General features: G+C 36.8%; 1 protein-coding gene across 1 annotated transcript in view; it reads left to right on the top strand.

The window, feature by feature from the left end:
- Nucleotides 1-26,692, top strand: part of KCNH5 (potassium voltage-gated channel subfamily H member 5) — a 446,545-nt gene that overhangs the window by 175,632 nt on the left and 244,221 nt on the right. The window contains exon 7 of the mRNA XM_027842861.1: nt 4,896-5,322. Coding sequence (XP_027698662.1) covers nt 4,896-5,322 — 427 coding nt within the window. The remainder of the gene's footprint in view (nt 1-4,895; nt 5,323-26,692) is intronic.

The following is a 26,692-nucleotide window of genomic DNA, read 5'->3' as shown; positions in this document are numbered from 1 at the left end:
AGTGCAGTTTTATGCTTTAATACCTTTAAGCTTTAATAGTTTAATATTGCACTAAGACCTTTGGGTACAAACATCCTGTGTACAGGGTATGTTGTAGATAATCTCAGAGGGAAGGCACCGAGATTAAAGAAGACTGGGAAAAAACTTCTTGCAGAAGATGGAATTTTAGCTGAAATTTGAAGGAAGCCAGGAAAGCCGATGGATATAGAAAAGGAGGAAGAAAATTGCAGAGGAGGCCAGTGTCACTAAATCATAGAACATGTGAAAGAGAAAAGGGTAAGAAGATTGGAAAGGTAGGAAGCAGCAAGATTATGAAGGGCTTTAAAAGCCAAGCGAGTTTATGTTTGATTCTGGAGATGAAGGTCAGCCACTGAGGTTGATTGAATGGGAGGATGGGGTCGTGCTTTTAGGAAGATCACTTTGACAGTTGAGCTGCATTGGAATGGGGAGAGACTTGAGGCAGGGAGGCCAAGAGCACCCACAGGTGACACAAGAGTCCAATGAGGGAGTGCACCATGGCAGTAGCAGTGTCAGAAAAAGAGAAAAGGGACGTAAGAGGCATGTTACAGTAAGACTTGGCAACTGAGGGGTGAGAGAGCGTAAGGACTTGAGGATGACACCTAGGTTGTAATCCTGGGTAACTAGGGGAATGGTAGTACCCTCAATAATAACAGGGAAGTTAGGAAGAAGGGACAATTTGGGAGAAAAGATAATGAGTTCAGTTTTAGATGTGTAAGTTATCTATGGGATATCCAGTTTGAGATGTCCACTAGGCAATTGAAGATGCAAGTCTAGAGGTCAGCAGAGATGTTAGGGCTGGAAAAATAGACAAACAGAAGATCAGAAGGTTTGGACTTCTTATTTTAATTTATGAAATAAAACAAGTATTTCCACAACATATAAAAAGATGATTGCACATGAAATTGCATATCTATTATGTACAGCTTACTATTCCTTTTAAATATTTAATAAAGTTATCTTGTAAATTTCTTTTTTTCCCTTTTTTCTTCCCTCCTCCTGCCCTAGAAATGGCTATCATTAAACACAAATGTGTGTGTGTGTGTGTGTGTGTACACACACATATCATTCTGTACATACTTCTATTTATCAGTTCTTTCTCTGGATGCAGATAGTCTTTCTTCATGTGTTCTTTGTGATTAATTTTACAAACAAGGAAACTGAAGGCTGAGAGAGGTTTATTGACTTGCAAATAGTCTATATGGCTAGTAAATGTTTGAGGAAAGATTCAAGTTCAGGTTTTCCTAAGCCTGGCACTTTATCAAATGCCACAGCAGTGGTTGGTGGAATTAAGTTTAAAATAAACACTCTGAAGAAAGGCATTTTCAACACTGTGAATGAATCCATCAGAAAGCTATACCTATAGAGAACTTCATGAGGACTCCATCAAGGGACAAAATGACTCCGAATAATCAGGAACTGTGAGGGTACTCTTGTGTCATGTGAACTCTCTAAGCTTGAGCCCACTTTCATCAGGAGTCTGTGTGTTCTCATTGGAAAGTATATTCCACACTTTAGAGGAATATTTTTGTTCTTATAATATTTATTGAGTAAATGCCTCTAACTCAAAGCTACTGAACTCTAACTGGTTAATTAATTTAAACTGATAGTTAATGGAAAGCAAGATGGTGGAATTAGTCAGCAAAAGTACCAGAACACCAACCCAAGGTCCCTCAGGGTTACCCTTTGAACCCTTAGAGTGAGAAATAGAAGTCCCCTCTCCCCCCACCTCAGATCTAGCCCACCAGTTCCAGTAGGAGTTATGAGAGTGAGTCCAGAGACTGTGCTACACTAGCAAATTTGCCATTAGTCTATTTGTTTTTTATAGACATTTTCTGTTATACATTTTCTTTTTAATTTAATGAGAATAAATTAAATGATGGATTATGTAATATTAATGGAAAGTTATCCTTTGTTCTTATGGCTTATAGCTGTGGGAAGACTAAATTAGTAATGAGGACAAATTTAAACAAATTTAGTGATACTGAGCCACTCATCTCAACATCAGCTAAATTATTTAGCAATTTTTAGATTTAAGTGAGTCTTCATTATACTTTTAATAGGATTGTGCTTCTTAGTCAATTCAGTTCAATTTAATATATGTTTTAATACACAATTTAATACACATTTAATACATGTCACTACTATGTACAGAGTATTATGCTAGCTGCTAGGGATGCAAAAATGAAAACATATCCTCGAAGATCTTACATCTTAATAAAGGCATTCATTCTTCTGCCTGTTAATTGAATAGACAAAATAGGAATTTTTTTGGATTGGTTTCCTGCTTTAGATAAGATTGAATAGGTTTTAAGTAAATCCTAGCTTTTTTTTAGCTAGGTGACTTAAGTGGATTGAGCACTGGACCTGGTGTTAGACTCAAGTTCAAAAACAGCCTCAGACTTTTTCTAGCTGCATGCTTCTGGGCAAGTTAACCTCTGTCTGCCTCAGTTCCCTCATGCATAAAATGAGAATAAAATTGCATCTGCTTCCTAAGGTTGTACAAAGGATAAGATGAAATAATATTTGCAAAACACTTAGCAAACCTTAAAGCTCTTAGAAATGCTAGCTATTTTTAATTACTGTTATTATTTTTCTTCTAGCTATCCAAGTTTAGGGGCTGGTAGCATTTTAGCTGTGGTAGGAGACAGTAGGGTTAAGAGTGATGTTTGGTGCAGGGTGTGATATTCACCTCAGCCATATCCCTTTTTCCAATATAGCTACTTCTTGTCAGTTACATAATCACACAAAATCACATTGGGAAGGCCACATGGTGCTACCCATAATTGAATAAGAATCCCTTTTTACCATATATTCAACACTAGTATTAAGACTTTTGCTTGAAAATTTCCAATCTAGGGAAACCCATTCCTTCCTGAAGCAACTTAAGTCCCCATTTGGTTGGCTATAATTGTCAGGAAATATTTCTTAACATCAAGGCTTAATCTGAACTTTTTGATTTTTGTGGTATTGTTCCACATATAAAACAAATGGAAGAAGTCCAATTCCTCTTCCATGTGACAGCCCTTCAAATATGTGATTTCAGTATTAATACTTGGATATCGGGTTCTTGCCTCTCTCCCTGCCCCCCTCCTCCCATGTTTTCTTTTTTCCAGGCTGCTAATCATCCTTGTTTCTTTCAACTGACTTCCATGTGGCAGGATCTTTAGTCCTTTACTGTACTAGTTGCTCTCTTCTGTGTGCTCTCTAGCTTATCAAAGACCTGCCTAAAATTTAGTGCCCAGAACTGAATACAGTTCTCCATATCTGGGCTGGCTGGGGAAGGTCACAAAGAAGTTATTACCTCCTTAGCTTGGGACACTGTGCCTCCCTTAATGCAGCCCAAGACAGATAAATGCTTGGGTGCCATACCAGATTGCTGACTTCTATTGGGTTTGTGTTGCACTAAAACCAATGGATCTTTTACAGAACTACAAAAACAAAATTAAAAAACAAACAAGAAACCCTGCTGTCTAGATATATCTCCACTTTTTTGCTTTTACGGTGTTGCAAATTTCAGTTCAACTTAAGACATTTATCCTTATAAAATTTCATTTTATTAGTTGTATATCATTATTCTAACCTTTCTCTTGTAGTCCTTTTGGATCCTGGCACACCCATCCCTCCCAGTTTTGTATTATCTGCAAATTTGCCATCTATGACTTTATTTAAGTCATTGACATTGTCATTTTTACTTAAGTAAAAATTTGACTTATATTTTACTTAAGTCAATGACATTAACTCATTAAGTAAAACAGGCCAAAAATAGATTCCCTGGGGCAAACATTATTGTGTTTGCCTTTCCAGCAATGCTATTGTTCTCCCTTGGCACAATATAAGATAATGAAAATAGGCAATGTAGAGGACAAGCTTCATAGGAAATAGAAAAAAAGTGTGTGGATTTCCACACTGATGAGTTCCACACTCTTCCTAGAGATTATTCTAATTGCCTTTCTTTTGGTCTATTAAATTTTTCATTTATTTAGGCCTCAGTGCCAGGAAGTGGGAGATAATAATAATAGCAACAATAGTAATAATAGTAATAATAAAAATTAAAATTAGGATTTATATAATACTTTAAGGTTTGCAAAATAATTTATACATGTTAACTCATCCGAGTCCCCATTTAGCCAGTGAGGTAAGTGCTATTATTATTCTTATATTACAGATGAAGAAATAGAATCTGAGAGAGATTATGTGACTTGCCTGGAGTCACACATCCAGTAAGTATCTGAAGCAGGATTTGAGTTGAATTCAGGTTATCTGACTCCAAGGGGTGGCTAGGTGGTACAGAGGATAGAGCACCTAGTGTCACAATGATCTGAGTTCAAATCCAGCCTCAGACATTTATTAGCTGTGTGACCCTGGGCAAGTCACTTAACCCCTATTTACTTCAGTTTCTCATCCATTAAATAGGACACATTGAAGAAAGAAATGGCAAACTACTCCAGTATCTTTGCCAAGAAAATCCAGAGTTGGATATGACTGAATGACTGAACAATAACTATCTACCTCCAAGTCCTGTACTCTATATACTGTATCACCAGGCAGCCTGAAGTCAGAATCAAAATTAAGACAAGATCTGCTGACCTATTGAAACTCTTTGCTTTTTTGAAAAGAATCTTATTTTTCCTTTGCTAACAAACGTCTGCTGTGCTTACTAATGCACAAAACACTAATTTGTTTTTTAAAAAAAAATCCCTATTTTAGAATACTTCCTTTATTTTTCAGGTTCTTTACTTCATGGCAAGTTATAGGCACATTTTATGTGTCTGTTATCATAGTATAAATGGATCTTGACATTCAAGGTGAGTCAATGCATCATGCACATTTTCACCAGATTTTTAGAAGTCATTCTATCATTTCTTTCTTTTCAGGGGATCAGCAGCCTCTTCAGTTCTTTAAAAGTGGTACGTCTTTTACGCCTGGGCCGGGTTGCTAGGAAGTTGGACCATTATCTGGAATACGGTGCTGCTGTATTGGTACTGTTGGTATGTGTGTTTGGACTAGTCGCTCACTGGCTAGCCTGCATTTGGTACAGCATTGGGGATTATGAAGTCATTGATGAAGTTACAAATCGCATCCAAAATGATAGCTGGCTTTATCAATTGGCCATGAGTATTGGAACGCCTTATCAGTACAATACCAGTACAGGGGCATGGGAAGGAGGACCCAGCAAAGACTCACTGTATGTATCCTCGCTCTACTTTACCATGACAAGCCTTACCACGATAGGATTTGGAAACATAGCTCCAACCACCGACGTGGAGAAGATGTTTTCAGTGGCCATGATGATGGTTGGCTGTAAGTAGTTTTATCTTCCTTTATTAAGACCCCCTTAATCACAGTTCTTGAAATATTAAAATAAAGCCACACAAGCTTTTGAATGAATTTTAAGACTCTGATCTGTTGCAACCATTGTTTTGTACTATAGTACTAGAAAAGTTGTTTTTGTAACTTTTATTCTATGTATAGATAACTTCTACACATACAGAAGTGCAAAAGCAGAGTCAGGATGATCTGGATTCAAATCCTCCCTCTGCCACATACTATGTGGTCCTGGGCAAGTCACTTGACTTCTCAGTTTCCCCACACAACTCTCCATAAGATGCAGCACAGTTGTTTGTTGACATTGGCAGAGGGAGTTTCCTTATGGGTACTATCTTATACCAGTGAAATTACAGGTCTGATAAAAAATTTCAATATACATACACACAAATACATGTGCATGTATATTGAAAACTGCTTTTAAAATGCAATATAGATATGTGTTAAATATCTACCAGTTGTATAATTTAATGTAATGCTATTATCATTTTCAATGACTTAGATGAAGAAAGACGTAGAAGGCATGCTCACCAAATTTGTAGATGGTACAAGACTGGAAAAGAAAAAGAATTCATTGCTTAATAGAACCAAGATTCAGAAATGCAGTAAAGTGAAGCTCACAAGATAAGCTTAATAGGGATAAATGGAGGCCTATAGCTAGGTTCAAATAATCACCTGTACAAGTATAGTATTGAGTGTGATGGGTAGGGTATGTCTAGAAAGCAATTCATGTATAATTTTGGTTCTAAGCAGACAAGAAACTCAGTATTATGTGGAATTTTGATGAAGGAAAATCAAAGAGCTCATGCAATCCTAGAATGCAATAATACAGGCATATTTTGTAGTGATAGTGGTATACAGACTCAAGCTGGGTATCCTGTCCTGTTTTGGGATCCACATTTTAGAATGGACAAGCTTGAAACATTTCTAGAAGATAGTGGTTGGCAGAATAATATGACTACCTAACTATATGATTTAAGGATTGTTTGGAAGAATCAGGGATATTTAGACAAAAAAAATGTGAAATAAGCAGTATAACAATCTTCAAATATTTGAAAGCTTTTCATGTGGAAAGGCATTCAATTTATTTTTGGCCCTAAAGGTGGAATATACAGGAAATAGGTGGAAGCTACAGGAAAACAGATTTCAGCTCAAAATAAGGAAGAAAATGTTAAGCTGTCCCAAATATTAGTGGCTCCCTGAGCTTCCTATCATTGGAATTGTTTAAAACAATCATGGCAAATGACCTGTTGGCCAAATGTTGCCCACAACACCTCTAAGTGTGGCCCAAATCAGATATAATCAATATAATTTTGAAATATTTAATAAAATAAGTAAAAATACAAAAAACCCATAAACAATATAATAATTCAAAACTAAATCAGTATGTAACCCACAGGGATCTTTAGATACAGATGAATGGCCCCTATTTCTATTTGAATTTGACACTGCTGGTTTAAAGAAATATAGTATAGAGAAAAGAATGCTAGACTTGTGATCAAAAAAACCCTGGGTTTGAATCTAATCTCTGACACTTACTAGTTGTATGATTTAAACTCATTAATTCTCTTTTCTCCCCCCATCTATAAGATGGACAATATGATACTTGTAATACTTAACTCACAGTATTGTTGTATTTTATGAACGTTATAACACAATCAATGTATCAGCATATTACGATCCTTCTTTGTATCAGTCACTATGCTAAGTTCTGGGGATTCAAAAAAATAAAGGCAAAAGAAGTACCTGTCCTCAAAGTCAAGCCAGGGGAACCGGAATATACATAGCGAGGTATAGACCAAAGAGATACTATGTGATTTTTTGGGGAAGACCCCCATAGCTGGGTGGTGATTACCAAGGAGGTGGTCACCAAGGAGGTGATCAGGAAAGACACTTGAGGTAAAAGCCTTAAGGGTGACTAAGAATTTTGAGAGCTAGAAAAGAAGATATAGTGTATTCTAGTCATGGAAGACAACAGAAACACTGTTACAAGTTGCAGTATGGGGAGCAGAAAGAAGTCCAGTTTGTCTGGATCACAGTGTGTGTGGAGAGGTGCTATGTTCAATATGGCTGAAAAGGTACTGTAGTTTGGGGCCAGGACTTTAAATGCTAAACGGAAGAGTTATATTTGATTCTGGAGGTAATAGGGAGCCAATGGAATTTATTAAGTAAGGTAATATGTTCAGATCAGGAAAATCAATTTGGCAGCTGTACAAAGACTGTTTTGGAGAAGTGAAGGACTTGAGGCCAGGAGATCAATTAGGAGGTTGTGGCAACAGTCCAGGTGACAGATGGTGAGGGCCAGAGCTAGGGCAGTGACTACATAGTCACAGTGAAGAGAAGGGGACAGATATAAGAAGTATCTATACCTCATATTTAGTAAGCACTTAATACAGTTTGTTGACTTGAATTGTGGAGATGAGCTATTATTGATTTATAATGAGATTGGCTAGTCATTTTGTTAGGGATGTTGTAGACAGCAGTCATGATTTAAAAAAAATTATGAAATATATGCTTACGTTTTAGTGTATCTCAACTGGAATATGATTAGACTTTTGTAAAACATCATAATATTTTATGATCAGTGACAATAATGATGTCCTCATTGCTAGTAAAACAAGGGTCTTTTGATTTTTTAAAGCTATCGAACACTAGGTAAGCAAGGAGTTAAATTTTTAAAAATTAATTGCCTGGAAGTTGTGAAAAAGAACTTTCTTTTCGCTTGAGATAAAGATCCATATAATCTTTTTTGTTGATTTATTTGGTAAACACTTCATGAAATATTTTTGGAAAATATCTTGATTTTTAAATTCCTTATTATCTGAGTTGGGACTAAATGTTTGTGTGCCCTAGGAAAGGTCTGGGCTTTGTATCTTCTTTATGTTCTTGTTCTTGGGCATTTTGAGTCTTCACTCTAACAAATGAAACTTGATTTTTGCCAGCTTTTTTCCTATGAGTCCCAGAGAGTAGAATTTCTTGGCATTAATAAAAGTATATTTTAAAAGTAATATTTTAAAATATCTTTCATTGTTCTCCCTCCTTCCCTCTCTGCCTGCCTTCATCTTTCTCTCCCTCTCCTCCTCAGACTCTTCTTCTTCCTCCCCCCTCTACCTCATCCTCTCTCCCTCCCCCCGCAGTGGTACTATGACAGATTCATATATGGGAACATATAATACAAATTAGAAAAATATAAATTCATAAAAGAAGTACCAAGTCTGTGAAGTAAGAAGAGGGAGAAATCATTTCCTTGTTAAGAGTTCAGAGAAAACAGTATTTGAACTGTACTTTATAGGGTGGTTAGAATATCAGTAGGCACAGATGGTTAAGTAGGTCAAGGTGTGGGTGTGATAGGGGATGGTTCTTGGTAGAAGCTATATAAAATGTATTTGTCTACTTGCATTTATGAAATCAAAATTAAGAAGGTCATACTCAAACTTCTTTAGTCAATAAGTTATCATCACCATCATCATCATCACCATCATCATCATCATCATCATCATCATCTCATCCAATGTTTACTGAGCACCTGCCATGTCCAGAACCCTATGCCAAGCTCTACATTACTGACATATGAATTAACCCAAGCCTATTGATTGTTTAGAATAACAAGATGAATTCCTGCACAAGCTTCTGGTCACCTCCTTCCTTCCATTTCTTGTGTGATCAGTAAATAAAACTAACTTTAATGTAGGTGTGCTTCACTTTTGACTAATAGATGTAGTCCTAAAAAGTTATAATTAAATCTAACTCAAAAACTTTGATTTGTACACTTTTTTTTCTTTAATGTATGTAGTTTTATTTGAACTGAATTTCAATCAGTGCAAAGATGTACTTCCCCTCCTGGAATTACCGGTACCAATCTTATTGAATTATTGGGGAGACTCTAAAAAGCCTTTATTCACCTTGTTAGGTATCAGGGAGGGAGAGGAGGGAGCCATTATGTCTCTGATAACTAGGAAAAATGAACAAGTATTAAGGCAGAAGATATAAATTTAAAAAAAAGTTACACAACTTACATGTAAGTGATGTTACCACTTTCCCTTCTCTCCTTCTCTTGTTCAAATTTATGTAATTAGCTTCTTTTGTAAAGCAGTGCAAAAACCTTCATAGAGCTAAGTAATTCCCTGTAACAGTGCACTTAGGAAACCCATAGTTTGTGTGTGTGTGTGTGTGTGTGTGTGTGTGTGTATTTTACCACAGTAATGCCATTACTATTCATCGCTCAGATTCAGTCATTCTCCATATGGAAAACACTGCAAAGATTGGGAGCTATTCACAGTGGAAGCTTGCCCCGAAAGGGTCGTAGATGCCCAGCTGGAACGAACCTTAGCAGCCATCTCCTTTGTTTTCTAGATAAAGAAATCAAAGTATAGAGGGGTTGTGACTCACCCAAAATCAGACAGGATTTGAACCCAGGTCCCATGCTCTTTTTACTGTACCACACTGTCTTCTTCAGAAAAACAAAGAGGACTAGGTTAGTATCACAAAGGAGAGCTTAAATAAATACTGACACAGGCATTATGTTAATTGTGACAAATGGTAGATGAACACAACAAATTGTCCTTGGAGACCTTATTACTGAAGACTTTCTCATTCCTGTTTAACTGACTTGCTATTTGTGTAGGCCACATGGAAAGTTCTCATTTACCATCTCAGGCTATTCCTGCTCTGGCCCTATCTCTGGATCAAGCCAAGGGAAACACTAGTGGAAGAGTGTTGTAGGGTCCAGCTAGTTACTAGGGGGCATAAAGTAAGCAGGGGCATAGGAGAAAAGGAAAGTCATAGTACAAAGACAATGGAGAAAGTGCTTCATTTGGAATCAAAGGACCCTTGTTCAGATTCTGATGGACTATTGCTACCTGAATCGCCTTGAGCAATTCACTTAACACCTTCTAAAATTGAGGCTGTAGAGAGACTTGATTATTTCCCCACCCAGAGCAAAATTTGTGGAGAGGATTAAGGCCAGCTCTGTTTCTAGACACCCTTCCCTCAGGCATAGAATCTCTTAGAACCAGAGGTGTGTTGGAGCTAGCTCAAACTGTGCTGCTTGTCAAATTTTCTGTGTGAGCATTTGTATCTTGGAAATGAGCAAAAGCTACAAATCAGGATTTGTTTTGTTGATTGTTTATATTTAAGAAAGTGATAGAGAAAATGTTAATAATGCAGATTAAACTTGAAAGAATGTGGATATTTTGGAGTAGCAGTTGACTGCTCAGGACTTTTCCTCTAGTCAACTCTATTTCCCCACTTCTTGCAGTTCCTTTTCTTCATGTAACTGGGTAGCTTCAATGTCTTCCACCTCATGTGTGTTTCAGGAATTCAGATTGTCACACTGCATGGGGTGTTAAGGAAGGATTAGCTCCTCTGGTGTGAGGAATTGCTGAGCCCTTTCCTGAGCTGCTTGTCTACCTTTGGTGTTCACTTATCACCCAACTCTCACCTGTAGCTCTAAGAAACTATAGCATGCACAGTGGCCATACCCAAGTAGAGCTGTCTTAGCATAAAGGCTAAACCAGGTTGAGGGGTAACTGATGGACTACATTGGTGAGTTAGGGGAAATGTCTACCCCAAACATGTGAAGACTTCTTCCAGTGGATGGGTGAATGAGAACAATTTGCTACAGCAGCTATGAAGGCAACTGAAGAAGGTGCCATGGAGCACTTAGGGCTTGATCAAACATCGAACACACAAACATCATTCAACACATTCCAGGCCATGGCCAGTCATCCTGACTTTTGTCTTGCCACTGGACTCTGGAAGAGAGAGTAAGGTTGACCACTTTGTGCAACTCTGCCTCGCTTAAATCTAATTCATGTGCAATTCATGACATCATCCCATGATGTCATTGGTCCTCTTCAAAAAACAAAGAACAAACAACAACTGTGAGGAAATTCAAGTTGTTGCTATTCAGTTATTTCAATCATTTCCGACTCTTCATGAAGTTTGAGTATGAGAATGAGAAAGTCTTCAGTAATAAGGTCTCTAAGGACAATTTGTTGTATTCATCTACCATGGCCACTGTACATTTGGAGTTTTCTTGGCAAAGATATTGGAGTAGTTTGCCATTTCCTTCTCCAGCTCAGTTTACAGATGAGGAAACTGAGGCAAACAGGGTTAAGTAACTAGCCCAGGATCACACAGCTAGCTAATAAGTGTCTGAGGCCAGATTTGAATTCCTGACTACAGGCCTGATTCTATGTCTACTGTGCCACCTAGCTGAGAAAACTCAAGAGGGGCCATCATAACTGAACCCTCAAAGATAAGTTTGTGATGTTGTTTGTCTTGGCTATGTCTGGTAAGTGGCTTTGGCTGGAAACAGATGCTGAGAAGAAACTCTAAGAATTTCAGTTGTTCAATGGTATTTAATGAGGCTTTTACTTTATGAAGTATTTCTGTCTTATTTTCTAGATCTAGCTTTGATTACTCTAGATTGGTACATATTTTCTTTCTTTTGAAGTTGTTAGGTTAGAGAAAAATACGTGGAAAAGAACTTCCTCATCATCTTGTTGATCATGCGACCTTCCTTTCCCTTTACTTCCTGACTGGTGACAGCTATTGCCTGTGATTATAAAAGATGATAAGCAGGAACTTATAGAAATAAAGATTTGCCTTAAAAATCTGTAAGGAAAAAATCCTGTCACATGTATGATAATTTGCAAATAGGATGTAATTGATAGCCAAATCATCCTGTAACTTCCTTTAGTATTTAGCATGGTTTATAATATACAAAGCAAATTGTTTAGCATATTTAAACATATGGCAGGGACATCTGCCAATGGGATGTTTGTGCAGGGAAAATTGTATTTCCATGTAGCTACTTAAACTGAACTGAGACAATTCACTTGGTACTTTTAAATGTGATTAACAACCATTGTCACTCTGTCATATTATCTTGACCATTCCCTCAAAGGAAACAGAAAGAAGTGGAAAGTGAGCAGGGATTTTCAATATTATGGTAAGTTAGAATATAGAAAAGGGCAAGTGTGACTTTGTACAAAGCAGGTAAGCTTTCTGGGTCTCAGTATTCTCACCTATACAATGGGGGTATGTGTGAGGATGGACTAGGTCAGGTTTTTTTCTTTAATATATTTTATTTTTTTTTACTTAATTACATGTTAAGACAACTTTTTAACATTTATTTTTTTTAAGTTTTGTGTTCTAAATTCTATCCTTACCTTCCTCTTACCTTCCCCCATTCTGGAGACGGTGAGCAATCAGATATAGATTATACACGTGTAATCATGTAAAACATTTTCATATTAGTCATTATGTACAAGAAGATTCAAATAAAAGAAAGAGAATGAAAGAAAGAAAGTGAAAAATAGCATGTTTCAATCTGTATTCAAATAGTATCAGTTCTTTCTCTGAAGGCAGATAGTATGCTTCATCATTAGTCGTTTGGGATTGTCTTGGATCATTGTATTGCTGAGAAGAGCTAAGTCATTCACAGTTTTTCATTTTACAGTACTGCTATTACTGTGTGCAATTTTCTCCTGGTTCTGTTCACTTCACTTTGCATCAGTTCATGTAAGTCTTTACAAGTTTTTTCTGAAATCATCCTACTTGTCATTTCTTATAGTACAATAATGTTCCATCATGAACATATACTACAGCTTGTTTCGCCATTCCCCAATTGATGGGCTAACCTATGATTTCCAATTCTTAGCCACCACAAAAAGAACTGCTATAAGTATTTTTGTACATGTGGGTCCTTTTTCTTTTCTTTAGGGATTTCTTTGGGATATAGACCTAGCAATAATATTTCTGAATCAAAAGGCATGGGTATTGTTTCAAATTGCTCTCCAGAATGTTTAAATCAATTCACAACTCCACCAACAGTGCATTAGTGTCTTAGTTTTCCCACATCCCCTCCAACATCCATTATTTTTCCTTTTTGTCATATTAGTCAATCAGATAGGTGTGAGGAGTTACCTCAGAGTTGTTATAATTTGCATTTCTCTAATTAGTAGTGATTTAGAGCATGTTTTCATATGACTATAGATAGTTTTGGTTTCTTTGTCTGAAAACTGCTTGTTCATATCTTTTGACCATTTATCACTTGGGGAGTGACTTGTGTTTTTATAAATTTGACTCAGTTCTCTACATATTTCAGAAATGGGACCTTTATCAGAAATACTTGTTGCAAATCCCGCCCCTCCACTGCCCTGGTTTTTTGCTTTCCTTTTAATTTTGGTTGCACTGGTTTTGTTTGTGCAAAAAATGTTAAATTTTACAAAACCAAAATTATCTATTTTGCATTTTATAATACTCTTTATATTTTATTTGGTCCTAAATTCTTCCCTTATCCATAGTACATCAAAGATTTTTAATCTTGTTTTTTGTGTCCTGGACCCATTTGGCAATCTCATGATCCTTATGGATCTCTTTCTCAGAATAGTTTAAAAATGAAGGGAAATGCTAGATTTCACCTAGTTGTTAGTGAAAATAAATATATGTATTTTTTTCCATCTAAATTCATAGGCCAGGGACAGCTAGGTGGTACAGTGGATAGAGCACTGGCCCTGGATTCAGGAAGACCTGAGTTCAAATCCGACCTCAGATGTATAACAATTACTAGCTGTGTGACCCTGGGCAAGCCACTGAACCCCATTGCCTAGCCAAAAAAAAAAAAAAAATTCACAGGCCCACTGAAATCTATCTATGGATCTCTTGGGATCTGTGGACAACAAGTTAAGGACTCCTGGACTGAATGATCTCAAATGTACTTGCCATCTGCAATTTTCTATTATTGGTTTGAAGGTATATTACTGTGACTAGATTGGGATGACGTAGAGAAGAAAAAAAAACCTACTCTTTTGACTTTCAAGGTAGACTGTATTTTCCTTTCAACTCCACATTTCTATTTTTTTTTATGTAAAGTGTGTTTAGGTTTAGTACCTTCTATGCCTCTTTATGAAATGGGAAACAAGTGAATTATAAACTATAGTTGTGTGCCTGTGTTTTCCAGTGAAGATTTGAAAAGATAATCTGGTATATAATGTTTAGGGGAGGAAGAAATGCATGATCAGTGAAGAGGTCTCTGCAGGAATGGGAATTGAGTCATTAGGAATAAGCTGGGGTGAAAGGTGTTCATTTTAAAATATAGGAATCCTACTTGGGATGTGGTCTGTCCTCTTTGCTAGAAGGGGAAGAAAACATTCTGGGATCAGAATTATGATTCTGAGATTTGGGGTTTCCTATGATTAGGGTCTCTGATGATTAGGGATTTGCTTTATGAATAAAATGCCTTAGAGATGGGGAGATGAGAGTGGTTTCTGCTATCTGTAGAAAAAAGATAGAATTGCCGGGCAATATCTATACACTTTTTTTTTTAAATGAGTTGCTATCGTTTTTTAAAGGTTTGATGATAGTAATGAGATTTCTTGGAAACATTCCATCTATCGTATAAAACACTTGATCTGCGAATCAGAAAAACCCAGTTATATAACTGACTTCCATTTTAAAGTTATTTCTTGATGTGCCACTTCTACTGTTCCAGGTGTGGAGATGGTATAGTAAGAAACGGAGTGGGAATATGCTTCTTTCTTTTCCTGGATTTAGTTTTAGTCAGCTGGTGACAGCTTGAAGCCTGATGTTTATTTTGGAAACTGGGTCAGCTGTTCACATCTGATATACCTTGACTTGTAATTTAAAAAAAATGAACTGTGAGTGTCCTTGTTAGAAATAGGTCTCTGTGAGTCTACAGCATAGGGTGATTGGCAACTTTAGTGCATATGATTATATTTCCAGATTTCAGAAACTGGCTGTGTATGATATTCTTTGCTCAAGTTATAAAATAAATGTAGAAATGTTTTTAATTGTAATAATGATGATAAAATTCACATTTGTAGAGGACAATACATTTTTCACAGACTGTTTCTGAGGGTTGCTTGGTCCTATGCTTTGGCCTGGTCATTTCAATAAATGACATTGACTATGATTCGGAGTTTCATTAAAGTTTCAGTTACCCTAGTTGGCAAAAGAGAGCTTCTTCAGTGGTGTTTTGACTAACCTGAATTCCTCACAGTGGCTTTTTGTCCCTTGAAACTTCTAAAAGTTCGAGCTTTCCTTGTCTTGCTATAAGTTCAAGAAAGACAGCTGTTGTAAGGAATAGAGTTGAGTCCAGAACCAGGAAGACCTGAGTTCAAATCCAGCTTCAGATACTTACTGCCAGTGTAACCCTGGGAAAGTCACTTATTTTTGGTCTGCCATAGTTTCTCCATCTGTAAAATGGGAATAACAACATCATTCCCTTCCCACTTTCTGGATTTGGGGGAAGATAAAATGAGGTAATATTTGTAAAGTTCTTTACAAATTTTGAAGGACTATATAATTTATATTATTATTAATTATCATTATCATCAAAACCCAATTTCTTTCTATAGAAACTAGCGATAAGTTTACCAGGTGCTATCATTTTAGGGACTTAATACAAATAGATAAATAGAACACATAAAAAGTTATTGTTGTTTGGTAGTTTTCAGTCTTGTCTGACTCTTTATGACCCCTTTCGGGGTTTTCTTAGCAAAGATATTGGAGTGGTTTACCATTTCCTTCTCCAGCTCATTTTACAGATAATGTAAGTGAGACAAACAGGGTTAAATGACCTGCCCAGGGTCACACAGCTAGTAATTGCCTGAGGCTGGATTTGAACCCACATTTTCCTGACACTGGGCCCAGCACTCTATCCACTGTGCCAAAAAGTACAAAGTAGCAGTTATTTTTACTGGATATATATATATACACATACACACACACACACACACACACATGTATGTATATATGTATATATGTATGTATGTATGTATATAATACACATTCATTCATATATACATACATATATGTGTATATATGTATATATAAAATATGTATATATAACACATATATAATTGTGTGTATATAGGTGTGTGTATTTGTATATACACATACATACATATTATATATATACATATATAATACACATACAGTATCAACTACATTTTAGGAAAGAGAAAGTAAACATCAAACAACAGAAGTGGCAGATTACTAGGGGTGGACAAGTTCCTGTTTTATCAAAGGACTAGTAATATACATAGAGACATGAGCCTTGGGTAGCTAAATCCTTGTGTTCATATATCAACTCTACCTGGGAAAGCTCATACTGGTGCAGAAGACATTCATCACCAACCTGCAGAATAGCTACTTGGAATTATACTTCTAGGGAAAAAAAATACATTGAGGCAATACATTTATGTAAGGGCCAAGAATCAAACAGAGATGGTGATTGTTTTGACGTCAGTTGCTATCATTCTTCTGAGGCACAGTGAATGATATAATTATTCTGGTGTTGTTTAAAGATATGGACTTGAAATCATAGCTAGGATTTTCCTTTGTGACCACAGGATGCATTGGTATTAGGATTTGGCCCCTGATTAAACCTTTGTGTGAGTTGTGTGGCTATTTTGAGTTCTATCCAGAAGGTTAGAACCACAAGGGTTCAGTCTTGTCTTCTTTTTTGATTGGTTACAGGAGTAGTAAAGATCTTGACTAGTTATCCTCTCTGCGGGAACTGTAAATGGTGATAGATTGACCCAAGGCTAAGTCAAGTAGGACATAAACACATAGTCTAAAGAGAGGCAGTGTTCCTGCTCAGATTTATGATACAATAGTGGGAAAACAACAAAACTTGGAAAAATAAATAAAGATGTGATATTGTCAAAATAACTCCATACAACTATTTTATTAATATGAATTTTTTTCAAGAATGATTTGGGACCAGAATTGAATAGGAGGAAGGTAGCAGACTGTATTAAATTGGGAAGTCATGTAAGTACTTTTACTGTGCTTTTATCTTTTTTTCTTGTAGTTAAATTTTATTTTGTTAAATCAACAAAAATCTCCTTCTATACATCTTCCTTCTTCTTTCCTGTTCCTATTGAGAGGCAATAAAAAAACAAATTCCCTGTTAGAAACTTGCATGGTCAAGTAAACCAACTTCCCATGTATACTCTGACAAGAGATGGGTAGCATATTTCATCATGATTTCTCTGGAACCATAGTTGCTTATTGTACTGATCAGAGTTCCTAAGTCTTTCAAAGTTGTTTGTGTTTCAATATTGTTTTTATTGTATAAATTATTCTATTGGTTCTAATTTTGTGTCAGTGTATACAAGTCTTCCCAAGTTCCTCTGAAATGATCCTCTTTATTATTTCCTGTAGCTCAATAGTCAGTTGATAAGAATTTATTAAGTGACTCCTATGTGTCAGGTATTGTGCAAAGCACTGGGAATATAAAGAAAAGCAAAAGAAAAAAGGAAAAAAAAGCCTTGCTCTCAAGGAACTTACACTCCAATCACAACAATTATTTACAAATAAGATATTACAGGATAAACTGGAGTTTATCAATAGTATTAAAGAGGATCAGGAAAGACTTCTTGCAGAAGATGAGATTTTAGCTAAGATCTGAAGGAAGCGATGGAAGCCATAAGGTGTATATAAGAAGGGAGAGTATTACAGGAATGGAAAACAGCTAGTGAAAATGCCCAAAGTCTAGAGTTGGAGTGCCTTGTGTGAGGCACAGCAAGGAGGCCAGTGTTACTGGGTTACAGGGTACGTGGTAGGGGTGTTGGGAGGGACTAATGTGTAAGAAACCTGGAAAAATAGGAGGGTTACAGGTTATGAAGGACTTTGAATGTCAAACAGAGAGTTTTATATTTGATCCTGGAGGTAAATGTGGGGCCATTGGCCACTGGAGTTTATTGAATGTGGGGGACATATAACATGGTCAGATCTGTACTTTAGGAAAATATACTTGACAGCTGAATGGAGGATGACTGTAGTGTAGGTCAGATCTGTACTTTAGGAAGATATATTTGACACCTGAATGGAAGATGAATGTAATGTAGAGAGACAGGGTAGAAGGATCAGCCAAAAGGCTATTGCAATAGTCCAGGTATGAGGTGATAAGGGTCTGTGCCAGGGTGGTAGCAATGTCAGGGAAAAGAATGGGGTGTATAAGAGTGATGTTAAAAAGGTAAAACTGATAAAACTTGGCAACAAATGGCATATGAGAGGGTGAGAGAAAGTGAAGAATTGAGGATGACACCAACATTATGAGTCTGGGTGACTAGGAGGATGATGTTGCCCTTGATAGGAATAGAGAAGTTTAGAAGGGAGGAGGCTTTGGAAGGAAAGAAAATGACTTCAGTTTTGGACATGTTGCCTTGAAAATGCCTATGAGATATCTAGTTTGAGATACGCTACAAATCCAAATACAAGCAGAAAGAAATACAGTCCTTGCTTTCAAGAAACTTACATTCTGATGGGAGAAGAAGCCAGAAATTAGGGGGTAGGGTGAAAAATTAAGGTATTGTAAAAATGGGACATTGTAGAGAAAGTACAGGAGGAGGATCAGGAGTGCAGTACAGAGAGAAATGAAGATACGAGTGGCCTGAGCATCCTCCTTAAAATGATCATTCTGGGAGGAACCAGTCAATCATAAGGGGCTTAAGGTGGGGTGGGAAGGGCTCAATCAGAGGGTATTTCTAGTATGTGAAGTCCAAGACTGAAGTGAGCTTCAGGTTTCTGGAACATTGCAGAGAAGGTACAGAAGGAGAGTCAGGAGCGTAGGCTGGAGAACCTTCTGTCCTTGAACACTCATTCACCTAAAATGAAGAAAGAATAAACACAAAGATGATGAGAGCTGTGTGCTCACAGCTACCATGGCTAAATGGGAAACAAACACTCTGTCTCTGTCCCATTCAGGTCTTAGGACCAGCTCAAAGTAGTTCTGCCTCATTCAGAATTGCAAAGGAATGAGAGCAAGTTACCCCTTTATGTACTCTTAGTTGTGACTTAGCAGCACCTGAGTCATGACTTCTTCTTGCTCTATGACCAGTTAGAAGACTTTTCATCATCACACTATACAAATCTCTCATCAATGGCAATTAGGCCTGCTAGAAATCAGAGTTCTATATGATAGACGAAATCAAGCAAGGAATATCTGTGAAAGATCCAAGGACTGTTTCTTCACTGACCAGTCTATCCTAATCATACAAAGATTTAACAATACTCTGAATACCAACAAATGTCAGGCATACCTAGGACACCCATGTTGATGTCATTAAGAATTCATTGGCTTATGGTTTTAACTTTGTAGGAAATTAAATGTTTACTGCAATAATTTCCTCAAATATTTCCCAACACCTAAATTCTATAGATTTATATGTTTAGATAATGATAAGATAAACATGTAATATCCAATAGTCTTCATGATTGTTTTTAACAATTATTTTTATCTACCCAGAGAGAGGGTTAGAATACCTACCCAAACTATGGACTTTCTACATAATTTATTTTTGTTTATGTAAGTTGTATTTTTGACTTAGCAAATCTTTTCTTTTAAGGCACATTGGAGGGGTGGGGTGGGTGTGAGAACCTTGAGTTATTTCAATCAATGACAAAATTATGAATTATTTTGTTCAGGAAAGCCATATATCAAAGGGAGAAGACTGTCCAGGAAACCAACCTCAAATATTTCCTTTATAGCTCCTCAAAATTAGAGTTAACTTTAAAAAAAATTGCTAATGAATGAAAATTCTTTAAAATCCTATCTCCTAGTGTTTTTTTTCTTCCTCAAATAAAATTTAAACTGCCGTTCTGAATTTCTGGTAATATGGTATTTTTCTCCCTTTCCTCAAACTTACGAGATATTTTCAGTTGTCAGTTTGTCCTCTCTTTTTTTCCATCTTCCTACCACTTTAGGAAGGTACCTACTTTGGTCATATGACTTTTGTTTTCAGTTTATCTTTTTATTTCAGACTAGCAGAACCTCTTTTTTTTTGCATCTGGGTTTCCTTTTAATTATATTTCTCTAGAAAACTTGATTAATTGGGATAGATTTGATGGAAAAATCAGAGATAAACCTATGACTGGGCAGAGTAGGTGATTGCCCAATCCAGGATGACCTAAGAATTATTGAAAACTCTCTCCTATTTTCCCGAAAATCTCCTTCTTCATTAAGCCACAGCATCTGACATTTCTTTTGCTGAAGTCTGAGATCACATATTAAGTGTCCAGAAGACAGCTATAATTTTTCAGAATGTTCCCTTGGGAAATAAAAACTATTAGTTCCACTTATAACATAATTGGTCTCATTAGCTGATGCTTTGAAAACCAAAGATTAAAATGCAGATATTATACTTCAAGAGACTGAACCCTTTAAAATCAGGAATTTGGAAGAAGGTGAGAGCTCTGAATCTCTCCAAGACATTGGTTTATTAATAATCATTTCTCTCACATAGAAGCTGATGTTGAATTTGGAAGGAAACCAGGGATTTTAGTTTTAGGGAGGCACATGTGAGAAGAGAGTACATTCCAGGCAAGAAGATAAGAGAGGAGAGTATTATTTGTGAAGAGCAATGAGAATGCTATTTTGGCTAGTTTGTAGGATGTGTGAAGGGGAGTACTATATTATATGGCTGGAAAAGAGTTGGAATCAGATAGTTGATCAGAGGAGTCAAAAGGCTGCAGTTAAGGACCTAGAAGGCCACTTGTGGCTTTGAGGCCACAGGTTCCCCACCCTTGCACTAGAGTTTATTACATATAATATTGACTTGGTCAGACTTGTACTTTCTGAATATCACTTTGACAACTGTGTGGAGGATGGTTTCAAGAGAGGCTACGTGATAGGCAAAGAGAATAGCCAGGACTCTCTTTCTCTCTCTCTCTCTCTCTCTCTTTTTTTCAGTAATTCAGACAAGAAGTGATGTGGGCCTGAATTAAGAGGCTGGCCTCAGAATAGAGAGAAGGGAATGGATATGAGAGATATTATGGAATTAGACTTAATATTTGATAATTGATTAGATTGATTAGATATGGGCAGGGGGGAGGGATGAGAAAGAATGATTAATTAAGGATGACTCCAAGGTTGTGATGATGATGTTCTCAATAGAAATAGGGAAATTCGGAAGAGAGGTGGATTTTGGGGAAAAGATAATGAGTTATATTTTAGACATGTTGAGTTTCAGGTGCATTCTGGATATCCAGTTTAAAATATCTAATAGGTAATGTAGTCCTGGAGATTAGGAAAGAGGCCAGATCTAGGAGTTATTTATGTATCAACCCATAGGAACTGATGAGATCACTGAGAATGTACTATGAAAAGAAAAGACAGAACAGAGATCTGCACTCCACCTATAATTAAGGGTATGATATGGGTTCAGCAAGGGAGACAGAAAGATCAGGCATACAAATAAGAGGAGAACCAAGAGAAATTAGTGTCCTGAAAACCTAGAGGCAAGAGTGTCCAGGAGAAGAGGGTGGTAAGCAATGTCAAATGCTTCAGAGAGGTAAAAAAAGAATGAGAATTGAGAAAAATTAGATTTGGAAGTTTAGAGATTGCCGATAACTTTGGAGAGATCAGTTTAAGGTGAGTAGTGAAATTTACAGATTACAAAGGGGTGAGAAGTGAGTGAGGAGAAGAAGTGGAGGAAATGAGAGCAGATGGCTTTTTTCCTAGAAAGTTGGGTTACAAAAGGTAGGGAAGATATAATAGAGAATGATAGCTTGAGGGTGGGGAAGGGTCAAGTGAGGTCTTCTATATTTTTAATGAATAGAAAAGAGGCATATTTATAAGCAGAAGAGAAGGAATCAATAGACAGGAAAAATGGAAGATTGAGAAAGAGGATGATTGTGGGAATATCACACAGGAGAAGAATGGAGGGGATCAAGAGTACATAGAAAGGAGTTGGCTTTGGAAAGAGAAGGGTCACTGCTTCATCACAGCAATACAGAGCATGCCTGGAAGAGGCAGAAACACCTCCAACAAACTGTATAATTCACATTATGCAAATAATAGGATGGGGTACAGGATCTGTGACTTAAGGAACTCTTGGATGAGGTAACTCCCTCTAGTAATGTATATTTCCCTACTATTAATGTAGTACTTTCCCTGCAACTTATAGTCTTGGAGAGTTGTTTAGAGCACTGAAAGATGAAGTGGTTTGCCCAGTGCCGTATAGGTAATATATTCCAGAGATAGGAACCCAGGTCATCTTGGCTTTGAGGCCAGCTATCTATTCATTATACTTCACTTGCAAAAGCAATTGAGAAGTGAGGAGAATTAATTACTTTAGGTGTTCCTACATTAAAGAAAAACTGCATATGTTAAATTTTTGTAGCCTGAAATTTCAGTGCCTTGGAGAAAGCTCTGATTACTCCACCCTAGTTCTAGTTCTAGTTGGTACCTTGGCAAAGTACTTTTGTTTGCTGTTGAGCCCAAATGTAGGAGAAAAAAAGAGCATGATTTTCTAAGGGATGGGTAACACTGCAGTTACAGTAATGAACCTGGGCTGAAATTTTGATTGAGTTCTTGCAAAAATGAGAACAACACACTCTGAATGTTCTCTGCATTAAGAAAACCTTGTAAAAAACAAGACTGTTCTGCAGATGGGGCAGTGAGTATTTTGCCTAAGTTCTACATCAAAACCTGCTCATTCTGTTCTATATAGTATAGTTCAATGTCAGTATCAGCACATCTTACTTCACAAGCACCAAATATCTCTATTTGGTAATGGGAAGGAGGTGAAGGGTTAGCCACAGGACTGAAATTGCCTAAGCCCCTTACAGAGAAAAGTATTGCTTGAACAGTTTGTTCATTTACTCATCATAAGAGGCGATTTTTAGCTGATCCATTTGATTGACAGAGATCACATTCAGAATGAAGAGGCATTAGAAGAGAATTTTCGTAGTCTCTGACTTTTAACCATAAACTTCCTCTGGGCATTGAGTTCCAACAGCTAACTTCAATCACGTCGGTCTCCTGCCCAACCATTTTTCAATGGCTCTCTCTTTCTCACTACATATCAAGCCTAAAGTCCCATGCTGGGCTTTCAAGGTCCTCCAGATTTTTGGCCCCACTCTACCCATCCAATTATATTTCTCTCAGTTCTGCAATAAGCACTTTGCACTCTAGTTAGGCTATTTTTCCCACTGCTCTTAAAAAAGATGCTACGGGATTCCTGACTCTGTGATTTTCCTTTTACTATTTCCCTTACTTAGAATTCTGTCATCTTTCTCCTCCCTCTATCTTATCCTCTCCAATCCTTCAAGGCCCAGTTCAATTCTGTCTCCTCTAGGAATACTTCCATGAGGTCAGAATACTATTCTAGCCCCACTGAGCTCATTGGATTATAGGTTTAGAGGTGACCGATCATCTGGTCCAAACCTTCATTTTACTAATGTGGAAACTGAGGCTTAGAGAGATTAAGTAACTTCTTCAAGGATGCACAGATACTACTAGATGGCAAGCATTTGAACCTAGGCCTTTGAACTCTAAATAGGCAGTTATCCTTCCACATCGTGACTTTCCCTATTGCATTTTTGATGTCTTGCAAGTTGGCATAAGAAATTAAATGAGAATTTTTGGGGAGTTTTGTGGAAGCTGTAGATGACATGCAAAAGCCAGCAGATGAAACAGAAAGTTTAGAAATTCAGAAATGCATAAAGTATATGTGAGGTATTGTTTAATATCAACATATTGTATCTTTTAATACCATAATAATTCAGACTTCTTCTCTGGTATGAAAGGAGGGCCAAAAAATTTTATACAGATTTTCGAGATCATGAGGGCACTGCACTGCACCCTTAACCATAACCCCCACCCAAGTCTGTTAGTTCTCACTGCCCAGTTAAATTATAAGTTGCATGAGATCAGGAACTATGTCAATATTTCATTTATATCCTCCATATAACCTAGCATAATGCTGGAGCAGGAGACCTGGAGTCATAAAGACCTGAATTTACATTTGGCCTCAGAAAATCCCTAGCTTTGTGACCCTGAGCAAGTCACTCTGTCTGCTTCAGTTTTTTTTCATCTGTAAAATGGGGATAATAATAGCACCTGGCTCATGGGGTGGGGTGGTTGTGATGATCAATGAGATGATATTTCTAAAGTGCTTAGCCCTGTGCCTGGCCCAGAGTAGGTGCTTAATCAAACACTTACTATCCTTCCCTTTCTTCCCTAGATAATTCATTGTCTGGCTTGTCTTCTAAAGTCTTTGCTTAACTAATACATTCTCAAAATACTTCACTTTATAAAAAAAAATGGAGTAATGTGCTTTTCATATGTTCAGTCAGTGTAGCGAACATTGGTGAGCTTCAGTGCCTACAATCCATGTATTGGGTTATTGTATGCAAATCTGTCAAATATTGCATGTGTCATTCACTAGGTTTAGTCATATTGCCACATGGGAGACATTTTTTCTATGCTATTTTCAATTGAAGCAAAGGAATTGTGTGGACTTTGTAAAAATTTCAGAATGCAATGGGATCTAAATATTTTCAGTATGTCCAGGGGAAGGAGGGAGGGAAGAGTTAGACTTATACTACTTAAAGTAGCTGATATTATAGAAGAGAAGGAAAATTTCTCAGTGAAATTGGCTGCATTCAAAGTAATGAAGCCTGACATAGTTGCAGTAATAGTGGGTTCAATACCCTGGGTATTGTATTTTGCTGACGAACATGTTGTAGGTATCATCTCTATGTATAGACTGAATTTACTGTCAGGCAGCCTTGTTCAGGCAGCTCATACAGGATGAGAACATGTAATGGAAGCTTCTTTGCAGCTTAATTTTTTTTTGTAAAATGTTACTGAAATTCTTGAGAATCTGTCTTATAAATGCCATGTTAGCCTTGGTTTTTAATACCATTGCTTTGAGTCCTTTAAATGATTTACAGAGTATGAGAGTCTGCATGATGAGCCAGGGTGAAAATGATATTTTGATTTTCTAGTACCTGAACATTTTCTCTTGTCAAGCAGAATTTTGCCTACAGCAAATAAAAACATGGAAACTGAGGGAAAGCCTGACTGATATAAATCATTTGGGTTAGGGAAAAATAGTGAAGGTGTTTTTGAAAGCTGTACTTTTGAACAATTGCTGCAGGCTATGTCCCCATTATAGAGCTGGAATTACTTTTGCTGAAGAATAACTGGTTAGGAAATAATTTGATACTTCATGCCTAATATGGAACAATACCGGAACATTTCTCCAGTATTTGCATAGCAAAACTCCCTAACAGGCTCAAAGAAACCAGAGACTTTTCCACATCTATTCCTCATGGTATATTATGCTGTAAGCTATTTATGGTTTCTAAATTTGCCAGAGTGGCCATTCAGTCCCTCCTGATAACATCACACACATTTTATTAATTTTTGGCTTACACCCTGCCTTATCTTTGCCTTAGCACATACATTTCCCATTGACATTTCCTTCTTCTTTAATGTTGCCTACTATGTGATAGGCCCTGTAGGAGATCTATGGATAAATAATGCATGGTTTCTGCCCTCAAAGGACTTATGATCTAGTAGAAAGGATAAGCTATTAAATCTTAAGATTATATAATTTTAGAGCTGAAGGATTTTTAGATATTATGTAGCTCAACCCAATCATTTTGTAGATGAGGCGACTGAAATCCATTGAAATTAAATAATGTTCCCAAAGTCACATAGTTTATAAAAGGTGAGTATGTCTATCTAGTATAAGTGAGCATTTAACCAGGGTCATAAGAGTTTCAAACACCCATTCCCTGTATGTTTCACCTAGAAGAGTAATATGGTGGTAGGCTTCATTGCTGACAAATTTCTCCCATTCCAAGCTAAACAAGTTAGTTTGTGAGGTGTAGGTCTTGCAAATATATGTATCAGTGAATACAGATTTATTTTATTTATTTACATGTCAACTTTTTATTATCCACATCAAGAAAAGAGTTTTAGTAATAGAGATAATCTCAAAAATGGATAATCAAAAACTAAATATAAATAATTTCTGAAATAGATTAATACATTATTATAATACATACAATAAATTTGAATTGTGTTTAGTTTAGGCTAATACAAGAGTACTTGCCTTGAGGAAATATGATTAAACTTTGCATTTATATGAAAATACAAATTTAAGGAGATTATTTACTTTGCAAAAAGATTCATAACTGCATCCTTTAAATAAAAAGTTTCCTAATTTCATAAAAAACTGATTAATTTAATTTTCAAATGTTCAATTCATACTAAGCTTTATGAAAACACTTTTATTGGTTAATAGTGAGGCATGACTATATCAAAGTCAGTTTCATTCTTTGAATATATATAATAGGGGAAGATCCATAAGTCCTTTCTCCCTTGCTCTCTCTTTCCTTCCTTCCTTCCTTCCTCCCTTCCTTCCTCCCTTCCTTCCTCCCTTCCTTCCTCCCTTCCTTCCTCCCTTCCTTCCTCCCTTCCTTCCTCCCTTCCTTCCTTCCTCCCTCCCTTCCTCCCTCCCTTCCTCCCTTCCTTCCTTCCTTCCTTCCTTCCTTCCTTCCTTCCTTCCTTCCT

This window comes from Vombatus ursinus, unplaced genomic scaffold, assembly GCF_900497805.2.
Source record: "Vombatus ursinus unplaced genomic scaffold, bare-nosed wombat genome assembly UNPS02014893.1, whole genome shotgun sequence".
Classification (NCBI taxonomy): Eukaryota; Metazoa; Chordata; class Mammalia; order Diprotodontia; family Vombatidae; genus Vombatus; species Vombatus ursinus.
Note: the sequence above shows the minus strand (reverse complement) of the source record. Positions and strands in the feature narration are given on the sequence as shown.